The sequence below is a fragment of the Chlorocebus sabaeus genome, chromosome 13 (assembly GCF_047675955.1).
Source record: "Chlorocebus sabaeus isolate Y175 chromosome 13, mChlSab1.0.hap1, whole genome shotgun sequence".
NCBI lineage: Eukaryota > Metazoa > Chordata > Mammalia > Primates > Cercopithecidae > Chlorocebus > Chlorocebus sabaeus.
The window spans coordinates 18,342,931-18,361,169 of record NC_132916.1 but is presented as its reverse complement, the minus strand read 5'-3'; the positions used below and the strand labels follow the sequence as shown (position 1 = coordinate 18,361,169).

At 38.8% G+C, this 18,239-nt stretch overlaps 1 protein-coding gene across 16 annotated transcripts in view; it reads right to left on the bottom strand.

Annotated features, from left to right (window-relative positions):
- Positions 1 to 18,239, bottom strand: part of SYNE1 (spectrin repeat containing nuclear envelope protein 1) — a 527,413-nt gene that overhangs the window by 257,197 nt on the left and 251,977 nt on the right. For 15 of the 16 annotated variants that reach the window (XM_008007617.3, XM_073022337.1, XM_073022331.1 and 12 more), the window contains 7 exons: positions 17,573 to 17,864; positions 16,585 to 16,757; positions 13,324 to 13,633; positions 11,930 to 12,094; positions 6,920 to 7,276; positions 2,345 to 2,481; positions 1,950 to 2,127 (listed from right to left, as the gene is read on the bottom strand). In XM_008007617.3, coding sequence (XP_008005808.3) covers positions 1,950 to 2,127; positions 2,345 to 2,481; positions 6,920 to 7,276; positions 11,930 to 12,094; positions 13,324 to 13,633; positions 16,585 to 16,757; positions 17,573 to 17,864 — 1,612 coding nt within the window. Of the gene's footprint in view, positions 1 to 1,949; positions 2,128 to 2,344; positions 2,482 to 6,919; positions 7,277 to 11,929; positions 12,095 to 13,235; positions 13,250 to 13,323; positions 13,634 to 16,584; positions 16,758 to 17,572; positions 17,865 to 18,239 lie in introns of those variants that run through there. The other variant, XM_073022338.1, reaches the window with a different exon arrangement.

Below are 18,239 nucleotides of genomic sequence, written 5' to 3'. Positions count from 1 at the left end.
TCCATGGAGGCACGCTGTGGTAGGAGGGTCAGAGAAAACGCCAAAGGCTGTCCTCTAAAACAGTACTAGCCATGTGCGGTGGCTCACGCTTGTAATCCAAGCGCTTTGGGAGGCCGAGGCGGGCAGATCAGCTGAGCCCAGGAGTTCGAGACCAGCCTGAGCAACACGGTGAAACCCCGTCTCTACCAAAAATACAAAAGTTAGCTGGGCGTGTTGACGCATGTCTGTAATCCCAGCTACTCAGGAGGCTGAGGCAGGAGGATTGCTTGAACACGGGAGGCAGAGGTTGCCGTGAACCAAGATAGGGCCACTGGACTTCAGCCTGGGTGACAGAGTGAAAACTTTCCTCAGAAAAAAAAAAAAAAAAAGAAAGAAAAGAAAAGAAAAATAATACTGTGTTTCTCCAACACAGAAAAATAGGTAATTGAGGTTCTGCAGTTCTACCCCCGAGCCGGAAACAAAACAGGAAGAATTTTACTATTTATTTTATTTTATTTTATTTTATTTTATTTTATTTTATTTATTTATTTATTTTCTAAGATAGTCTCGCTCTATAGCTCAGTCTGGAGTGTGGTGGCGCAATCTTGGCTCACTGGAATCTCCGCCTCCCGGGTTTAGGCAATTCTCCTGTCTCAGCCTCCCATGTAGATAGGATTATGGGTGCCCACCACCATGCTTGGCTAATTTTCATATTTTATTAGTGGAGACAGGTTTTCTCCATGTTGGCCAGGCTGGTCTCGATCTCCTGATCTCAAGTGATCCGCCCACCCCAGCCTCCCAAAGTCCTGGGATTACAGGTGTGAGCCGCTGCACCTGACCAGGAAGAACTTTAAATGGAGCAAATTTTCAAAGGCAGAGTTGTCCTGTTATATTAAGTTATTAACTAAGAATTTAAAAAGGTGAACTAGATATGAACAATACTGTTTCAGAGCCTGCTCCTATTAGAGACACTTCAAGCATGACTGCTTACACACAGTGTTCTACACACCTGTGCCATCTGAAACAAACCCAAACTTCATAACCAATCACTCAGAACTGCTGCTACGTGAAATGAGTAGACATACAAGTACAAAAGGCAATTTCAACAACTGTGCCTAAAAAATGCTATTGAATGAAGGTGGTGTGTGAATTGGCACCATGAAGTTACAATTAGGTAAAGAAAAGACTAGAAAAATAAACCCGAATGAACAAACATAAAATATACCCACAGCTCTGGCTATCTTAACACACCAGCTTTGTGACCTCATTGACGCTTTTACCCTATTGTACACTGGCAATAATAAATTTACATACCTGAAATGGTTGTTGTGAAAAGTAAATGACAAAATCCACTTAGAGTGTTCAGGAACAATGCTTATCACATAGAAAAAACGTTTTATTATTTCCTAGATCACTATTAATATGTAAAAATAGTGTGCATTTATATAAATGAATTGGTTCCTCTTCATATACAGAGTCAATTGTTTTAAGTGGGGATTTATTTGAAATTTGAATTTCTTACGCAAAACTTTTATATGCGATGCTCTTCTGAAAAGATCTAGAGAAGCGGTCCCCAACCTTTTTGGCACCAGGGAGTGGCTTCATGGAAGACAACTTTTCCACAGACGGGGTGGGTCGGGGGGATGGTTTCGGGATGACACTGTTCTACCTCAGTTCATCAGGCATTAGTTAGATTCTTATAAGGAGCATATAGCCTAGTTTCTTTGTGTGCACAGTTCACAATGGGGTTCATGCTCCTATGAGAATCTAATGCTGCCACTGATCTGACAGGAGGCAGAGCTCAGGCAGTGATGTTCATTGCCTGCTGCTCACCTCCTGCTGTGCGGTCTGGTTCCTCACAGGCCAGGGACCGGTACCAGTCCGCGGCCCAGGAGTTGGGGACCCTTGATTTGGAAGTCACTTTAATTCACATCAACCCCGCTTCTAGAATTAACTGATAACACCCTTACCTGTATTTTCTGAAGACTAGTTGAAACTTCACTAATATTTTGAGGTATATCAAAGCACTTGGCGGTAGTGATTTTTGCATTAACCAACCACTGCTGGAAATCCCTGAAGGCTTTTCGAAATCTTTGCTGTAAAATCTGTTCTTTATTCTGGCAGCCCTTGGATGCTTGCAAACAAAGACTGAAAGGGTGATGCAAAAATTTAACGGCAGGAAAAAGTGATAAAGTTGATGAAAATCATGTTTGATAGAATCAGCAGTTCTTAGAATGTGCACTTACCTCATTTAGTAATATATTTAATGCTGAATTAATATTATTTTGAAATTACACCTTAAAATAAAACTCTAGCTTCTAATTTGTATGAAAATATCTTGAACTCCAATAAGGTTCATGCTCACCAATTATACTCTTTAATCAAGCCAGAAACTTTTCCACTGTAGGTACTCAGGTCTCTGGAAAATCGACAAAGTTCATTCAGCTGAGACTTGAGATCCTCTGTTCTAGGCTCCGCTTTTTGCAAGGCATCCAGGATCTCCTGCTCAGAAATAATGAGACAGAGAAGCAAGCACTTACATTGGGTGATCTCCATATCTTCATACTATACACGCATCAATCATATTATAGGTGACAGAGGAACCAACATAGCAGATTCAATGAAGAAACGAGGCCTATTTTCAGGATTTCTCTGACAAATAATAGCACCCGGCTCATTTGTCCCTTTTTTCTTGCCATGGATAGACACTCTAGCATCAAATATTGCAAAGTAGTTAAGTGATTAAGTGGTCAAATGACTTAAAAATAAGACAAGAAAAAGAAAAGAGAAAATAGCCTGCATTGTTTACAAATAGTCTGACTAGGCCATCAGGAGATATGTATATTTTTTAAAGGTGAAAAGAAATCATTTTAAAGAAAAGTAACACTTATTTTGGATTAAATATGTATATTAAGGGCCAGGGGTGGTGGCTCATGCCTGTAATTCCAGAACTTTAGGAGGCCAAGGTGGTTGGATCACCTGAGGTCAGGAGTTCAAGACCAGCCTGACCAACATGGTAAATCCTGTCTCTACTGAAAGTATAAAAATTAGCCAGACGTGGTGGCAGGCGCCTGTAATCCCAGCTACTCGGGAAGCTGAGGCAGGAGAACCACTAGAACCCGGGAGATGGAGGTTGTAGTGCGCCGAGATTGTGCCATTGCACTCCAGCCTGGGGGACAGAATGAAACTCTGTCTCAAAAAAAAAAAAAAAAAAAAAATATATATATATATATATATATATATATATATCCAAAATTGAATCCTGTTTCAATGGATTTTATGTAGTATATACAATTTTTACATTAAAAATTTCTTATAATCCATGAGTCTGGTTTAAATAGTAATTCATTTATTTCATAGTTTCGTTCATAAAGTCATCAAGTATTTGCTAAATGTCTACTATGTGCCAAGCATTTTGCTGGATTCTGGGACCCCTCGTCTCCCCATGAATAAAGGTAATATTCTTGTTCTTGAAGAACTCACTATTTTATAGATGAGGGGGACAGGTGAATAGCTACAGTACTGTGTACACCCAATCCAAAATAAAGCCTTAGGACTTGAAAAGTACACCTCTGAAATCGAGGCCATGGTCAACTGAGTTACACAAAGTGCTCTGCAATCACAGTGTTCCTCTCATAGGGTTGTCACAAGGAGCAAATGAAATCATGAATGTCAAATACTTAGCACAGTTCCTAGCACACTAAGTGTCTAATTCATAAAATCAGCAGGAGAATGACTCCCAAATATGTAAACACTGTGTGGATAACGGTAGCACTGAAGCGAAAACCAAAATAAATTGAGGGGGAGGGGCAAAAAGATGAGTAACTACTCAAACAGCTGTTGCTGTGACCATTATTGTATGAGATATTTGTCAAGAGATGGCCCAGATTTGTAGAGAAACCACATCCCTCAACAAACCAGCCCTGTGCTTCATTCCTCGTCCTGGTAAATGGCACCACTGTCCCCCGCTGATGTCAATCAGAAGATCAAGCATCATCCTGGCCTCTCCCTTTGTTTTCCTTCTCGCTCCATGCAAGAGATACCCAGGCTAGCTTATTCTGTGTCTCAGCTTCTTTCATCACTCCCCTCTTTGCCTCTGCACATTGACTTTCACAGACCCACTTACATATTCATTATTTCTTTCTGGGGTGGCACTACATCCTCCTAATCTGATTCCTCCTCTCTAGGTTCCTCTCCTGTGTTTTCCGACTCCTCAATGATCCTGCATCTTGATGTTGGTTCCTTTACCTCACCTGTCAGGTCACATTTTAATTATACCTCAAGACTCAGCTCAAAGAACAACTCCTTTAAGTACCCCCTACCCTCCTTCCCACCTCTTCGGGCTTCTCAGCTGAGGATACACAGGACCTTAAGGACATTCATCACAAGGAGTATCCCCATCGCATACTTGTGTATCTCCCCACCTAGACTGTGATTATGAGAGCAGGAATGACGTTCTCTTGGTTTGTCAATTCTCTTTTTTCTTTTTTTTTTTTTTTTGAGATGGAGTCTTGCTCTGCTGCCCAGGCTGGAGTGCAGTGCCGCGATCTAAGCTCACTGCAAGCTCCGCCTCCTGGGTTCACGCCATTCTCTTGCCTCAGCCTCCCGAGTAGCTGGGACTACAGGCACCCGCCATCACATTCAGCCTTTTTTTTTTTTTTTTTTTTTTTTTGCATTTTTGGTAGAGACAGGGTTTCACTGTGTTAGCCAGGATGGTCTTGATCTCTTGACCTCATGATCTGCCCACCTCAGCCTCCCAAAGTGCTGGGATTACAGGCGTGAGCCACCGCACCCAGCCGGTTTGTCGATTCTTTATTTAACTCGGTGTGTAGGCTGGAGGAGTCTAAGATATCTTTATTTACAAAAATTCATAAACAACTAAACAATTTCTCTCTGAAATTCTAAACACTAAACTAGGGCCAACTATTTTACACCGTATTGAACCTTTTACTTAAGACAGAACATTGTAAGAACTAAAGAAACTTAGCATTCAATAAAAACATAAAAATACTAGAGATTCAAGTCAGTTACTTAAAAATGGGATGACATTGAAAGTGAAAAGTTTTTGACCAAAACATTACATTTAAAACATTTCTATAACTTCATCCTAAATTAAAGTATGTCAGTAGAGTCTTTCATTATATAAATATCAGCTATATATATTTCTGATTCTGTTGTCTTAGAATGCATTTTTTCACCTTATACGGCTTAAGAAAATATTTCCAACACTAATGTCCCAATGGATATTAAGATAAACGAGTTTTGCAAACACAGTAAATACAATTATTTTTGCAATATTATATTCTATAGTTTATATATCATCTCTTTTTATGTTTTAAAGAATTTCTTGAGTATTGTCATCTAATTGCATAAAATAAATACTTGTAATTCTTACTGTGATCAACAAAGACAAGTCCTCCCTAAAAGCAAAATGATGCCCTAAGAACCCTAGCATACCTACTATTTCGTAAACATTTTCTTACATATTCATTGTAATAGAAATATCTCCACTTTTAGATAAAATGCCATTATTAGAAATGAAAGAAAATATGAATACTGAGAAGCAATGTAGTATTTTCATCAAAAGCACTGACCCTGGGGTCAAATCTAGAAGCAGACATACACAGAGGGCTGTCATTTTTGAATTGTTTAATACAACTGAAAACCCACATTTGCTACTGCATTCTCATGTGTATTTTTATTGGCCTCAACTATTACTTTCACTAATAATATCAACATAAAAAATAATGATAACAGAATAGTAATGTAATCTAGGCAAAACCAAATCTTCCCTTTTTAAAAAAATTTCACTCATATTACTGGGATGCAAAGAAAGGGAAAGAAAAAGGAATCAAAACAGTGTAACTCATTTTTTCGTATTATACCATGTAGAGCAATGATCAACTTTGTCCCTGTGTGACAGAACTGATTTCTATGGTTTATTCTGGCACATAAATCCAAAAGACGGGAAATGCAACAGAATAACAAAAGCAAACCCCCAAACCTAGAAACATTGTAAATAAAGTAGAATAAAGAGGTAGAAGGCTTTATTTTACAGCATGCTGCATTTGTTTCAAATACTTGATTTAAAACCAGACACTGCTGGAAATACTACATGACTTTCTTACTGGCAGGAGCTATTTTGAAATGATTGTAATATAAATAGGAGCAGAGAAGTTTACTAAACTTCCTTTTAAGGACATCCATGAATCAGGGCATTATAAAACTGGAAGTATTGAAAAGGCTTTCAAAGATACTGTTTAACAGTGAAAGAAAAGATGAGGAGGTTAAGCTTTTGCTCATTCTTCAGTCTCCCTCGTAGGCTTCCCTTTCTCACACTCTAAAGAAGCTGCCATTAGCTCTTAAAAAAAAAAAAAAAAAAAAAGTCCCGGGAAGGTGACCAGGGAGTGTGACGTAGAGTTCTGTTAACGGGCTAATTCAAGAACAGATGTCAAAATCACACAGAGGAGAGCTAATCGGAGCAAAAACTATTCGTTGTGTTTTAGGAGATTACCAAATGAGTCCTTTAAGACTATAAATTCAATCATTTAGTTGTATGAAATAGTTAACTGGCAAGAAAACAGCTATGACTCTCTGTCTATTTATGCCCCTGCCCACAGGCCATTTTTCAGACTGAATGGCTGAATACAGTATTACTAACTGTTACACCATAGGAATGAAAGTAAAATGTCTCCACTAACAACGAATGTTTCCTACCACAAATAATAACCCAAATCTTTATTTTTACAAAAGTTTGATATGTGAGAAAAGGAAACAAATCAGACTTTGCTTATTTAACAAGATAAATACTTCTTCCAAGTGTGCATGGTGCGCGTTTTTCGTTAGCAAGTTTTTTTTTTTTTTTTTTTTTTTAGGAATGATGAAAGTCAAAACATTTTTTTAAGCATAACCACCCATAGAAAACAGGAAGCGAACTTACTTGTCCTTTGTGCCAGCAATCCACTATCTCCTCATCCGTGTTCTTGCCTTCCAGGAGGGTTAACTGCTGAGCCCAGGTTTTCAGAAGGGCACTGAACTCTTGCAGGGCCTGCTCCAGTTGAGCCGCTTGGCCTGAGAATTCCTGCTCCGAAAGGGCCATCTGGCTGACCAGGTTCTCCAAACAGCTCTGCGTTTGGAATACACTGTCTTCCCACTGCTTCCAGTCGGCACGCAGGGCCTGCATCTCCGTGTGCATGAGCTCACACCCACTGGCAGTTGTGTTCTGTTTCACTTCAGGAGCCAGCGACTCCACTCTGCTGAGGCGGCTTGCCCCAATCTCTCTGGAATCTATCAGCTCCTGTAATGGAATATCACCATGGTAACCAAAGAGCCTGTGAGTCACTTGGACTGCAAGTTTTCAACAGTGTACACAGGGGGACCCTGTCCTGCTAGGAAGTTTTAAGAAGCGTGCCACAAGCACCCAGAATCAATTCATCTGCCCGCTCTTAAATTATAACAGCGGGAGTTGTCATCATGAACACCTAAGGCTTACGGCAAAAAAAAAAAAAAATCCCGAGAATCCTCAATATCTTGAAACAGACTAAGGAGACACCCTGAAATCAGGCATTATTTGCATACGTGAAAATGTTTAGATAGTGACTCAAGTGTTTGCCTGTGGTGGATTGCTCTTGTAAATGATCCAACCCATATTTCCCTCAAAGTGGATGCTGAATTAATAAAGATTGTGGCAGAACTGTGTTCTGCTCATGGTCTCTATCCTCAATTCATCTTCTTCCACAGGGTGGTGGCTTAAATCACACTTCCATTCTACTAGGAATCAAGCAGACCCATTGCAGCAAAAGAAGGAGCCCGACTCAATTCCAAATACTTCAATACTAAGTAATCATTTTTGTAGCATATAAAATGAATAATTCATTCATAGATTGACTTACTCAAAAGTTTAAAGTAACCTCTAGAATGAGTTCGTTTATTAGTATTTTTTTTAGCCTTAAAAAAGTCATTAGAAATTTAATGGTTTAGCTATAGCCAAGTTAACAATTTAGCTTGGTCTTAAAGCACACAAATACTCTAAAGGACAAGATAAAATTAAATCGCATTGTTAAATTGATATAATTGTGGCATTTCTCTCTGAGAATAGATCCTCTTACTACCACTTTTCTTGGTGAAATAATCATCCGATGTTTATATATTGACATATCTATTGCTAAAGGCAGGATTTTAATATTATTACAAAATTATGACTTTACTACCTGATTAAATAGAAATAAAAGATAATTAGGTACATAAATGTTCAAGAAGAAAATCAGTGACCAATTAGCAAGTAAAAAAGCATTGGAATGTTAAGTAGGAAGCATGCTTAATAAATTATGTCAAGCATAAAGTACGTCTTAACTAGTCTATATAATATAGTTTGAGTCTCATTAAATTAACCTGAAATAAATATATCTGTTCACAATTATATACAATAGAGCCATATTTTAATATAGATCATTTGAAAGTATTCAGTATTCAGTTGTGCAGTTGTCTAAATTACAATGACGTGAAAATCCTTACACACAGCGTGATATGCATATTCAACCTTTTCTCAGCAGCAGGATTCTAAAAACCATCCCTCTTTATTAGAGTGTATAGTAGTTATTTGATGAATAAAAAAATATATAACTTTTTAACCAGTGCTATGTCTAACTAATAGACCTTAATACTTGTAACTATTTTGCCTTTGTGACCAATTTCCAATTTGAAGTTTCCCAAAATATTCTCTTAGGCGTTATCCCAATTTTCCTTAGCATGAAAACGGAACACTTCAATATTTGCGATGAGAAATCTAGTCATTCAGAATTTGAATCAGGACATCATCATTGTCAAGAGTTTTGAAATGGCTTTTGCATATATTTTCTTATCTTGTATTTACGTTTTTAAATGTATGATATGCACATACACACATATGTGCATTCACGCCCTCATACCCACACACCGTTTGCTTCAGAGTTGCCTTTTCTCAGTGATTATTCCTGTGGATGTGATAGGTATGGTGTTGAAGGACAGGGGAGGTGCTTTATGTATTTCCTCCAAGGTTTTTAAAATCACCCACACACTAACCTACATTCAGGCTGGACCTGAACTTCTGAGAGGCAGTTTCTGAGAGTCTTCACTTTCTCCATCCCAATTTCTTTCCGTCAATTCCTTCTCCTATATTCCCTGTCTTTATGGAAGCACTTTATAAAGGCTTTTCCAAATAAGAATATTTGTCAACTCAGGAAGCAGCCTTTGTAAAAGAATTATCTTACTTTCTCTTATTAACTTTTCGAAACCTTAGTCCATTTCTGCTATCTCCTCTTCCTCAGCTGCCATATACTCCTAAATCCATGTAACCTGGTTTCTCACCTTCCCTTGCTTGCTGTGCAAATGTTTCTCAGACTGGTTGCCCAATAGCCTCACTGTCAAACCTAGTTGAGATTCTTCGGTCTTCCTCCTAATGGCAGCCTCCTGCTGTGCCTGTGATGGTGACCACCTTCTCTACTCAGAGCCTCAGTGGCATCACACCCTCCTACTCTTCCTCTTCTGATTTCTCCCCTCCTTTTTCTCTCTACCTTTCAAATCATTTTCTCCTAAGGCTCCTTAAGTATTGGTAGTACCTAACTTTTGGTCCTGTGCCCAATGTTCTATTTGCTGTATACATAGGTCTTGGTTTTATCCATTTTAGTGGCTTTAACAACAAATTAGATGCGATTCACTTTCACCTCTGTGCCTTCAATCCATCTTCCTAACCTGAAATTCAGGCTTGAATATGCAACTGCCCCCAAGACATTACTACTACCTCGCAGTTCAAATTGGATCTGATCATCAATAAGCAACTCCTCACATCTTCGCCTCTATCACTGGCCTCCTCTGCATGCAATTATTTTCCTCAGGTGGTAATAGTCCTGCGGATTCTAGGTAAAGACTTGACCATCACGCTTGACTCTTCCCACCTTGTCATGTTACAGCCAATTAATCACTCATTTACCAAATCCACTGGATTTTCTTCCTGGGTGTGTTCTACGTGCCAGGCATGATGCTACAGGTTTTACGTGCGTGATCTAATTTGGTTGCCAAAACAACTTTATCAGACAGGTACTATTTTTATGTATGTATTTTTTAAACAATTGAGAGGCGGAGGCTTGAGGATATCAGGTAACTTGCTGAAAGACACAGCTAGAAGGCCAATAGAAGAAGGATGTAGAATTGGGTTTCTCTGATTCCAGAGCCTGAACTCTAATAGTACAGTAAGCTCTCATTACATTTTTTGTATTACTTTATAAAGACGAGTTTGTGGATCACTGTTCCTCACTAGACTGCAAGTTCCTTAGGGAATGCACGGTCCTGGCTGAATAAATGGATAGATGGTTACATGGATAGATGGAAGGATGGATGAATAAATTAGAATATTACTAAGAAATGCATCAAAGAAGAATTTTAAAGAATCAAACAGAAAAAAAGGACTTAAAAAGTGGTTTTATGTTATTAGTTCAGTTAAAACATAAAAAGTTACAAGATTTAAATAAGATAATACTTTTAAAGCACTTAGAAGTAGATCTTCAGGCACCGGGCACCGTGGTTCATGCCTGTAATTCCAGCACTTTGGGAGGCCAAGGCAAGCGGATCACCTGAGGGAGTCTGAGACCAGCCTGTCCAACATGGTGAAACCCCATGTCTACTAAAAAAAATACAAAAGTTAGCAGTACATGGTGGTGGGCACCTGTAATTGTAGCTACTCAGGAGGCTGAAGCAGGGAGAATCGCTTGAACCCAGGAGGCGGAGGTTGCAGTGAGCCGAGATTGCACCACTGCACTCCAGCCTAGGCCACAGAGCAAGGCTCCATTTCAAAAAAAAAAAAATGTAGATCTGCAAAGTGTAGTTACAATTGTAACCATCAGCTATAAATTTTATGATTTTTGGCCAGGCGCGGTGGCTCATGCCTGTAATCCCAGCACTTTGGGAGGCCGAGGCGGGCGGATCACGAGGTCAGGAGATCGAGACCATCCTGGCGAACACGGTGAAACCCCGTCTCTATTGAAAATACAAAAGAATTAGCCGGGCGTGGTGGCGGGCGCCTGTAGTCCCAGCTTCTAGGCAGTCTGAGGCAGGAGAATGGCCTTAACCCGGGAGGCGGCGGAGCTTGCAGTGAGCAGAGGTTGTGCCACTGCACGCCAGCCCGGGCGACAGAGCGAGACTCCGTCTCAAAAAAAAAAAAAAAAAAAAAAAAAAAAAAAAAAATTATGACTTTTAGATTCTGATCCTGGAATCAAAACACAATCTGAGTTTTAAATTCCTGACCACGATTACACTATTTATTCCCAACATTTCTTTCTCTAAAAGTAAACCACTGAGGATTTCATTCCTGCTTCATTTTAATGTTAAAATCCATTTTCCATGGGGAAAAATGATTACAATTTAAGCAACTAGAAATTTACTAAAATGTACCAGAGTCTGCAACTCCCCGAGAAAGGTAAATTTCTGTTTTAGAAATTGTCCTTATGTGGAGTAAACGAGATGATAATTTTAAGGTCCTTTGAAGTACTCCCTTCTATTATGTTGTTGGATGTCTTCTAGGAAAGCAGAATAAAACATCCAGAATGACATTCTGAGGTTATTGTTAGAATACATTTAACTAAGTTACTATATAAACTTTTCTTCCATGGTGCTAAACAATAGTATCTGGTTTTGTCAGCCCACCAAATTAGCCATTTCCTAGCCAGTTGTGTTACAGCAATAAGCACATTTGCATACAGAAATGTAAAGACAATGTTACATTGTGTTCATAAGTGTAAAGTCGTTTGAATTCTTCTCATGACTCTTGTTTATGTTTAGAATCAGGGAGGCATCAAATAGAAAACAGGAAGGAAACATTTTAAATAACAGAATCTTATCCACAAAATCTTTATCAAAAGGGTGTTGTACTCAAGAAGTAATGAAGCAATGTAGATATAGCATCTGTTCATTTTCTGACCTTAATTTTTGACAACTTTTTCTGCGTGGCTGATGAATCTCCAGACATATCTGACCACCGGTGAAGTTCTTCCTTTGCTGAATGGAGCCAATCTGTGAACTCGTGGACTGCATCTAAATACATTAGATGGTCTTTCACAATCTCTTCCACTTTCCTCATTTTTTCCTAGTAAACAAAGCAAAGACTACCTTAACAGTGGTCCTTTTGAGAACGTGAAATCGGATAAGGCAACAGGCCTGATAGAGGTCTCTTAATAAATCTCAGAAAATTTCATTCTTGTTCTTGAATTTTCTCTGAGTTTAATATCTTAAAAAGAAACTATCAAATTTAACTAAATGTCCAGGCTTTGGAAAAGCAACTATTTTCCTGTAAGTTTACTATTTTCTACCTTAGTATGGAAATATATGCTTACTGTATGTTGGCTAACATCCCTCACTAACAATCCTCTTAATAATTATTGTCATAACCATTCTTATTAAAGCAATTTTTTGTCAGCTTGGTGTCCAGCATTCTGTTCAGCACTTTACATGCATTTGCTCATTTAATCTTCATAACAGTCCTGGGAAGAAGATGCTATTATTATCATCATTTTATGGGAAAAGATGCTCAAGCTTAGAGAGGTTAGGTAACATGTAATAGCGGCCAAAGTCACACATTCAAAAGTGTCAAAGCCAGAATTCAAACTTACGTCTTTTTGACTTGAGTCATAGCTCTTAATCATTACCAAGATGAAAATGAAGATAAACATGCACATCTGTTAATAATTGTAGTATCAAGAAGACAAGAGTTAGTTCCCAACAAGGCAAACCAAAGAAAAGAAAAAGCAGCAAACAACAACTCTCTCCCTTAATTTCTATAATATTTACAAATATGCCAAAGAATAATCATGAAGGAAATGAAAGATTCATATGGAGAATTGGAAATATATTTTTGATATTATATAAAGGAGTTTATACTTTGGAAAATAGAAACCGTTTTTACTAAGAGGAGAGATGAACACAATATTTCGGATGTGATTGAATCTTGAAGGTAAATAGACTTGCATTTAATATAACAAATATAAGTGTAGCAAAACAAAAACAACTTTAACAGTGACACTTGTGCAAAGTAGATAGATTAACTAAAATAGTGGAGAAAGAAAAAAATAAGGAATAAAGAATAATCCCAAGATTGTAGAAAGAGAAAAATGAATAGGCATTCATAGTAAGAAATGATCTTCATGTCATACCCATTTACTGAATGTATAAATAGTTTTAGAGCAGCCAATTCTCCAACAATTTAATCCACAGTTTCTTCTTTATCTGACCTTGGCAACAGTCATTATATTATTAACATAAATCAATATATTATATTAATGTATTATAAAGCATCTACTTTCAATATAAAGCACTAACCTTGGCAACAGTCATTATATCATTAAACTGTGTTTTCAGCTCCTCTTGAGCTGTGTCCTTGAAAGACTCATCCTCTGTCTTCTCGTAGAGCTCCCTGGACTTTGCAGTTAGACGGTGAAGGGCTCTCGTGTGATCCTCTGCCTCAGACAGGATGGACTGGAGGTGGTCAAGCAGGGCAAACTTCTCTTTCAGACCTGGCTGCGGTTGTAAGGGATGTTCTACTTTTTGATCCACTGATTCCATCCACTGCTCCAGCTGGTTTTTCCTCTCTAGATAGTCATTCCATTGGCCAATCACAGACTCTAAAGTGCTAGAATTAATGTCACATATTAACAAAAATGAATTATTTTGACATCTCTACTGAAAACCAATCGCAAAGTCATGATATCCATGCCAATTGTTTTATTGAATGCTTCTGGAAGTGATGAACATGTTGCTTTTGAGTGCAGGGAAAAACACTACTTCTCTGACCCATAAGATCCTTACCTCAGGTCCTTTGAACAAAGTCAATCTATATTAAAACATGAAATAAGAAGTTGTGGTCATACATGCATCTGGAATTTGTCTTCCAAATGCTAACTGTCCTAAATGAACAAGACACATTTATATGTTATGTTGTTAAAAATCAGTATGGGAACATCAATGAAATTTTATTTCATATAGATCGGCTCTTAATTTTCTTGGAATTATTAATAGTTAATCTTATTAAAATCAGATGGTGATTATTTGTTGATTGGAATTCAAAATTCAAGGTATCCTTCCTGTGTAAATGAGACATGATACATCATTAGGTTGATTTTCATTTAGGGACACACACACACACACACACACACACACACAATATACAGTGCTTTTGTGTTGAATGTGTGAATGAATGCTCAAGTATTTATAAGAAAAATAGTCACAAATATAATAGCTTTCTAGATAGTCAAACAAAGGCTCTCCAGACTGGCATTTAGGAAAAATCCCTCCATTATTAAGCATTACAAACTATTCTAAACTCATCTGCAGTGATTTCCCCAGCCCCCCTTGCATACAAGCCTATGAACCTGAGATTAACATTCTGTGGTAAATGAATTTCCAGCATTTGCTCAAACTGTTGCTTTTGCATCTTTGCATCCATTGATCCACTGGAACCTCATCATTCAGGCTTTAAAGTCCTACCTGTTCCTCAAATAATTTTCTAAAAAGCACCCCCTCCCGGTTCTTTTTTTTTTTTTTTTTTTTTTTTTGGACAGGGTCTTACTCTGTCACCAAGGCTGGAGTGCTGAGGTGCAATCATATAGCTCATTGCAACCTCTGTCTCCCCAGATCGGGTGATCCTCCCACCTCAGCCTCCCAAGTAGCTGGGACTACAAGTGCGTGCCACCACGCCTGGCTAATTTTTGTATTCTTTTTTTCTTTTTTTGAATTTTGACTGTGACTTCGTATAATCTTTGCATATTTTGTAGAGACATATTTTCGCCCTGTTGCCCAACCTAGTTTCAAACTCCTAGGCTTAAGCAATCTGCCTACCTCAGCCTCCCAAAGTGCTGGGATTACAGGTGTGAGCCACTAAGACTCTGCATTCTTTTACAGCCCCGCAGTGCATTTTGAAAATGGTTAGTAACATAGTCTGAGTCAGAGTATTCCAAAATGCATCCTAGGCTAATGTCTGCGCTTTTAGAGGGCAAAAACCTTTCTGTTTTATTTTATTATTTTAACAGAATAATTTGAACATTGCTATTGCTCAATATGTCACTGTCAAATTTAATTTCTTGCTGAAATAATGGAGTCAAGGACCAGAGTCTGCTTCCTGCATGTAACATCTTATTCTAACATCTGGAAACTATCTACCCATATTCTTATGAACTTTTAGGACACTGGCCTAAGCCAAGCCTCTGGAAGCTTAGTTCACGCTCCAGCAGTCTATGATATAGAGTAAGACAACCATAGCATCTGATTTTTTTTCTTTGCTGACCATCGTGAGTTATTACTAAGATGTAAAGTCCTGCTGATCTTGACAGTCACTGCCTATGCTCCATATTAAAGGAAAAAATGAAAACAACAACAACGACAAAACAAAACCTCCAAGTTGCTAGTTGTAACCAGGAATTTTTGTTTACATTGCCGTGGATAACTGTAGTGTTATTTTTGTTTTGCTTTGTAATAAACTTGAATCTTCTTTAAAGACTTTGTAAATGTTATGGTAGGTTCAAGGGTACCTGTGCAGAGTTGCTATACAGGTAAACTCGTGTCATGGGGGTTTGCTGCACAGATTATTTCATTGCCCATGTACTAAGCCTGGTACATGACAGTTATTTTTTGCTGCTCCTCTCCATCCTCCCACCTTCCACCCTCAAGTAGTCACCAGTGTCTGTTATTCCCTTCTCTGTATGATCTTTAATCTTCTATTCATCTATTTTGTTATGATCACATTGGGCACCCAGTTTGTCAATGATCTAACAGGATGTCTAACCATCAGAATACGGCTCTTTTTTACTGTAATTCTGACTGATGGTCATTTGTCCAACAAATGAGCCAGATTATTTATGGATACTCTGAGAAGAGGGAGGTAGGTAGAAACCTCTCACTTATAATTACAACAACAACAAAAACACCACCTGGTATAACAATCAAGGGCTTCCCTACTTCCTTGTCAGTGTCTGGTACAGGTGATTTTCAACAGAGGCTCTACAGCTGGGCTCTATTCCAGATGGATTGACTGTTGGTTGTGTGAGAATGTTCCACACTTTGTAGGATATGAGCTCTCTGTGCCTCGGTCACTAAATGCCAGGGACCCTCATCACTGTGACAATCAAAACCACGCTACCCATTTCCTATAATGTAAATGGGGGTGGTATGACTTTTAGTTGAAGAATAGATTTACAATTAAGCTCAACAGCTGCCAATAGCTTAATTTTCCATATATTCCTTAAGCTAAAATGTATCAAGTTATGAAAGGACCATATATTCTTGCTTTGATGGCTTGAGAGGAGATGTTTTGCTTAGCCCATGTCATGTAAGATTCCATGAGAGATAATAGGGGAGATTTAAATATTTTATAAATGCAGCAAGAACACAGAAACAAAGCAAGCTAACAAGCAAAAACCAGTCATCGCCCTATGGAAAACACAACTTAGACAAAGACAGTCATGCCTACAGCAAGCTACAATAACATGGTTGGGAATTCCACCCCAGGAGACCTCAGCACTGCTCCATCATTTTACTAAGTCACTGCACTGGACTTAGACAAATAAACACTAAAAGTAGGTTCTGTACCTTTGAGCGTGGATGGAGGAGCCCATGATGTCAGCCCACACTTCTTTAAGGGTCTCCAGCTGAGTCTGAATCACCCTCTGACCTTCTTTGTTGCTACTTCTCAAGGCCTGTTCCCCTTTGCCGATGGCCATATTCAACTTCACTTCCCCTTCACCTTTCATCAGGAGAATATCCTGGGAAGGAAGAAAGAATACATATCAGGAGGCATGTAAAAAACTTCTATTTTAAAAAAGGTAGTTTTCCATAAGAATTGAGGTAGGAATACTTATCTCAAAATGAAAACAGCAAACTCTGGGCCTTATTGCAATATAATATTTACTTAAAATTGGTATCCAGGAGTCTAGGAGTCAAAGATTAATTCCAATATAAATTCTTAGAAAACTTTGGGCCACTAACCTAGAAAGTATAATTTTATTGACTTCAGTTTCAAAGAGTCACACTAAATTCTTTTGAAAATGAAGACACACTTGTCTAAAACCCAGCAGTCCCCTACATTAATTGCCTGGCTAATTTATCTCTTTCAGGGTCACCTTCATTGGCTATAGTCTGGGTTGGTGATGTCCTCTGTGCTTTCAGTATACCCTTGATGGCTTCAGTCATGGCCCCTACACACGCACTGTATTGAAAGTAACAATTTACGAATTGGTGTCTTCCCCTAGACTGTGAACTCCTAGAAAACGGGGCCTAACTTTTATCTCTATATTCCCAGCAACTTGCAGAGTGCTTGGAGCAGAGTAGATATTCAGTAACACTTGCTGAATATTTACTAAATCAAATTTAAAATTTTTTAAAGCTATTAAAACAACAATGTTTCCTTACAAAGGGGAAAAAATGATGCCTCCATATCCTTTTTGCCCAGTTTCTCCATTTTGCCTGCACAATCCTCATTTAGAGGCTTCCAGAACAAGTAGGACACAACACAAGCACTTGTGAATCTAATCCAATTAACATTCAGCAGTTGTCAGTGTCTGGCTGGTGTTGCATGTACCTGTATTTGTGACAGCCGTTTCTCCAGGGTGTCTTTGCTCCCCAGAGTGCTCTCTGCACAGGCCAGTCTGTCCTGAATGGCCTTCACCCAGGACCACATGCTCTGCAGTGCTTCCTCCAGGGCTTCGTGCTCCTGAAGGGCAACCTGGCAGCTCCGCAGTTTCTCTTTGGTCATTCTAAGTAGGTTCTGGTGGCTTGTGAGGAGCTGGGAACACAGGCGGCCCTCCTGCCCAGCACCGTGGCCTTCTTCACTCAGAAGCTGCCCTCTCTGGGAAAGCTTATCAAGAGACTCTCTGAAAAAAAGACAAAAAAAAAAAAAGAAAAAAGAAAAGAAAAGAAAAGAAAATTAATTCTGACATTCTGGAGGGCAGGGGAGCGACAAACGATTGTTGATATTGGAGCAGTAACCAGACACAGGCTCATAGTTGACATGCCTTTTAAATAAAGACGCTGGGAACTGACCTGGCTATTTCATTCTCTTATGTTCTCTCTTAATGTTGTCAGTACCCACTCGGGGATACCATTCAGTCTGTGCTGTGCCTGCATCCAAATAGCAGTGGTGGAGCCTACCGTATTACTTACCGTATTTCCAGAAATTCAATTCAGAAAATGGGCTCAGCTGCCTCTCCAGGCTTCTCTGTAGCATCTCTCCATTCCTATTTAATGTC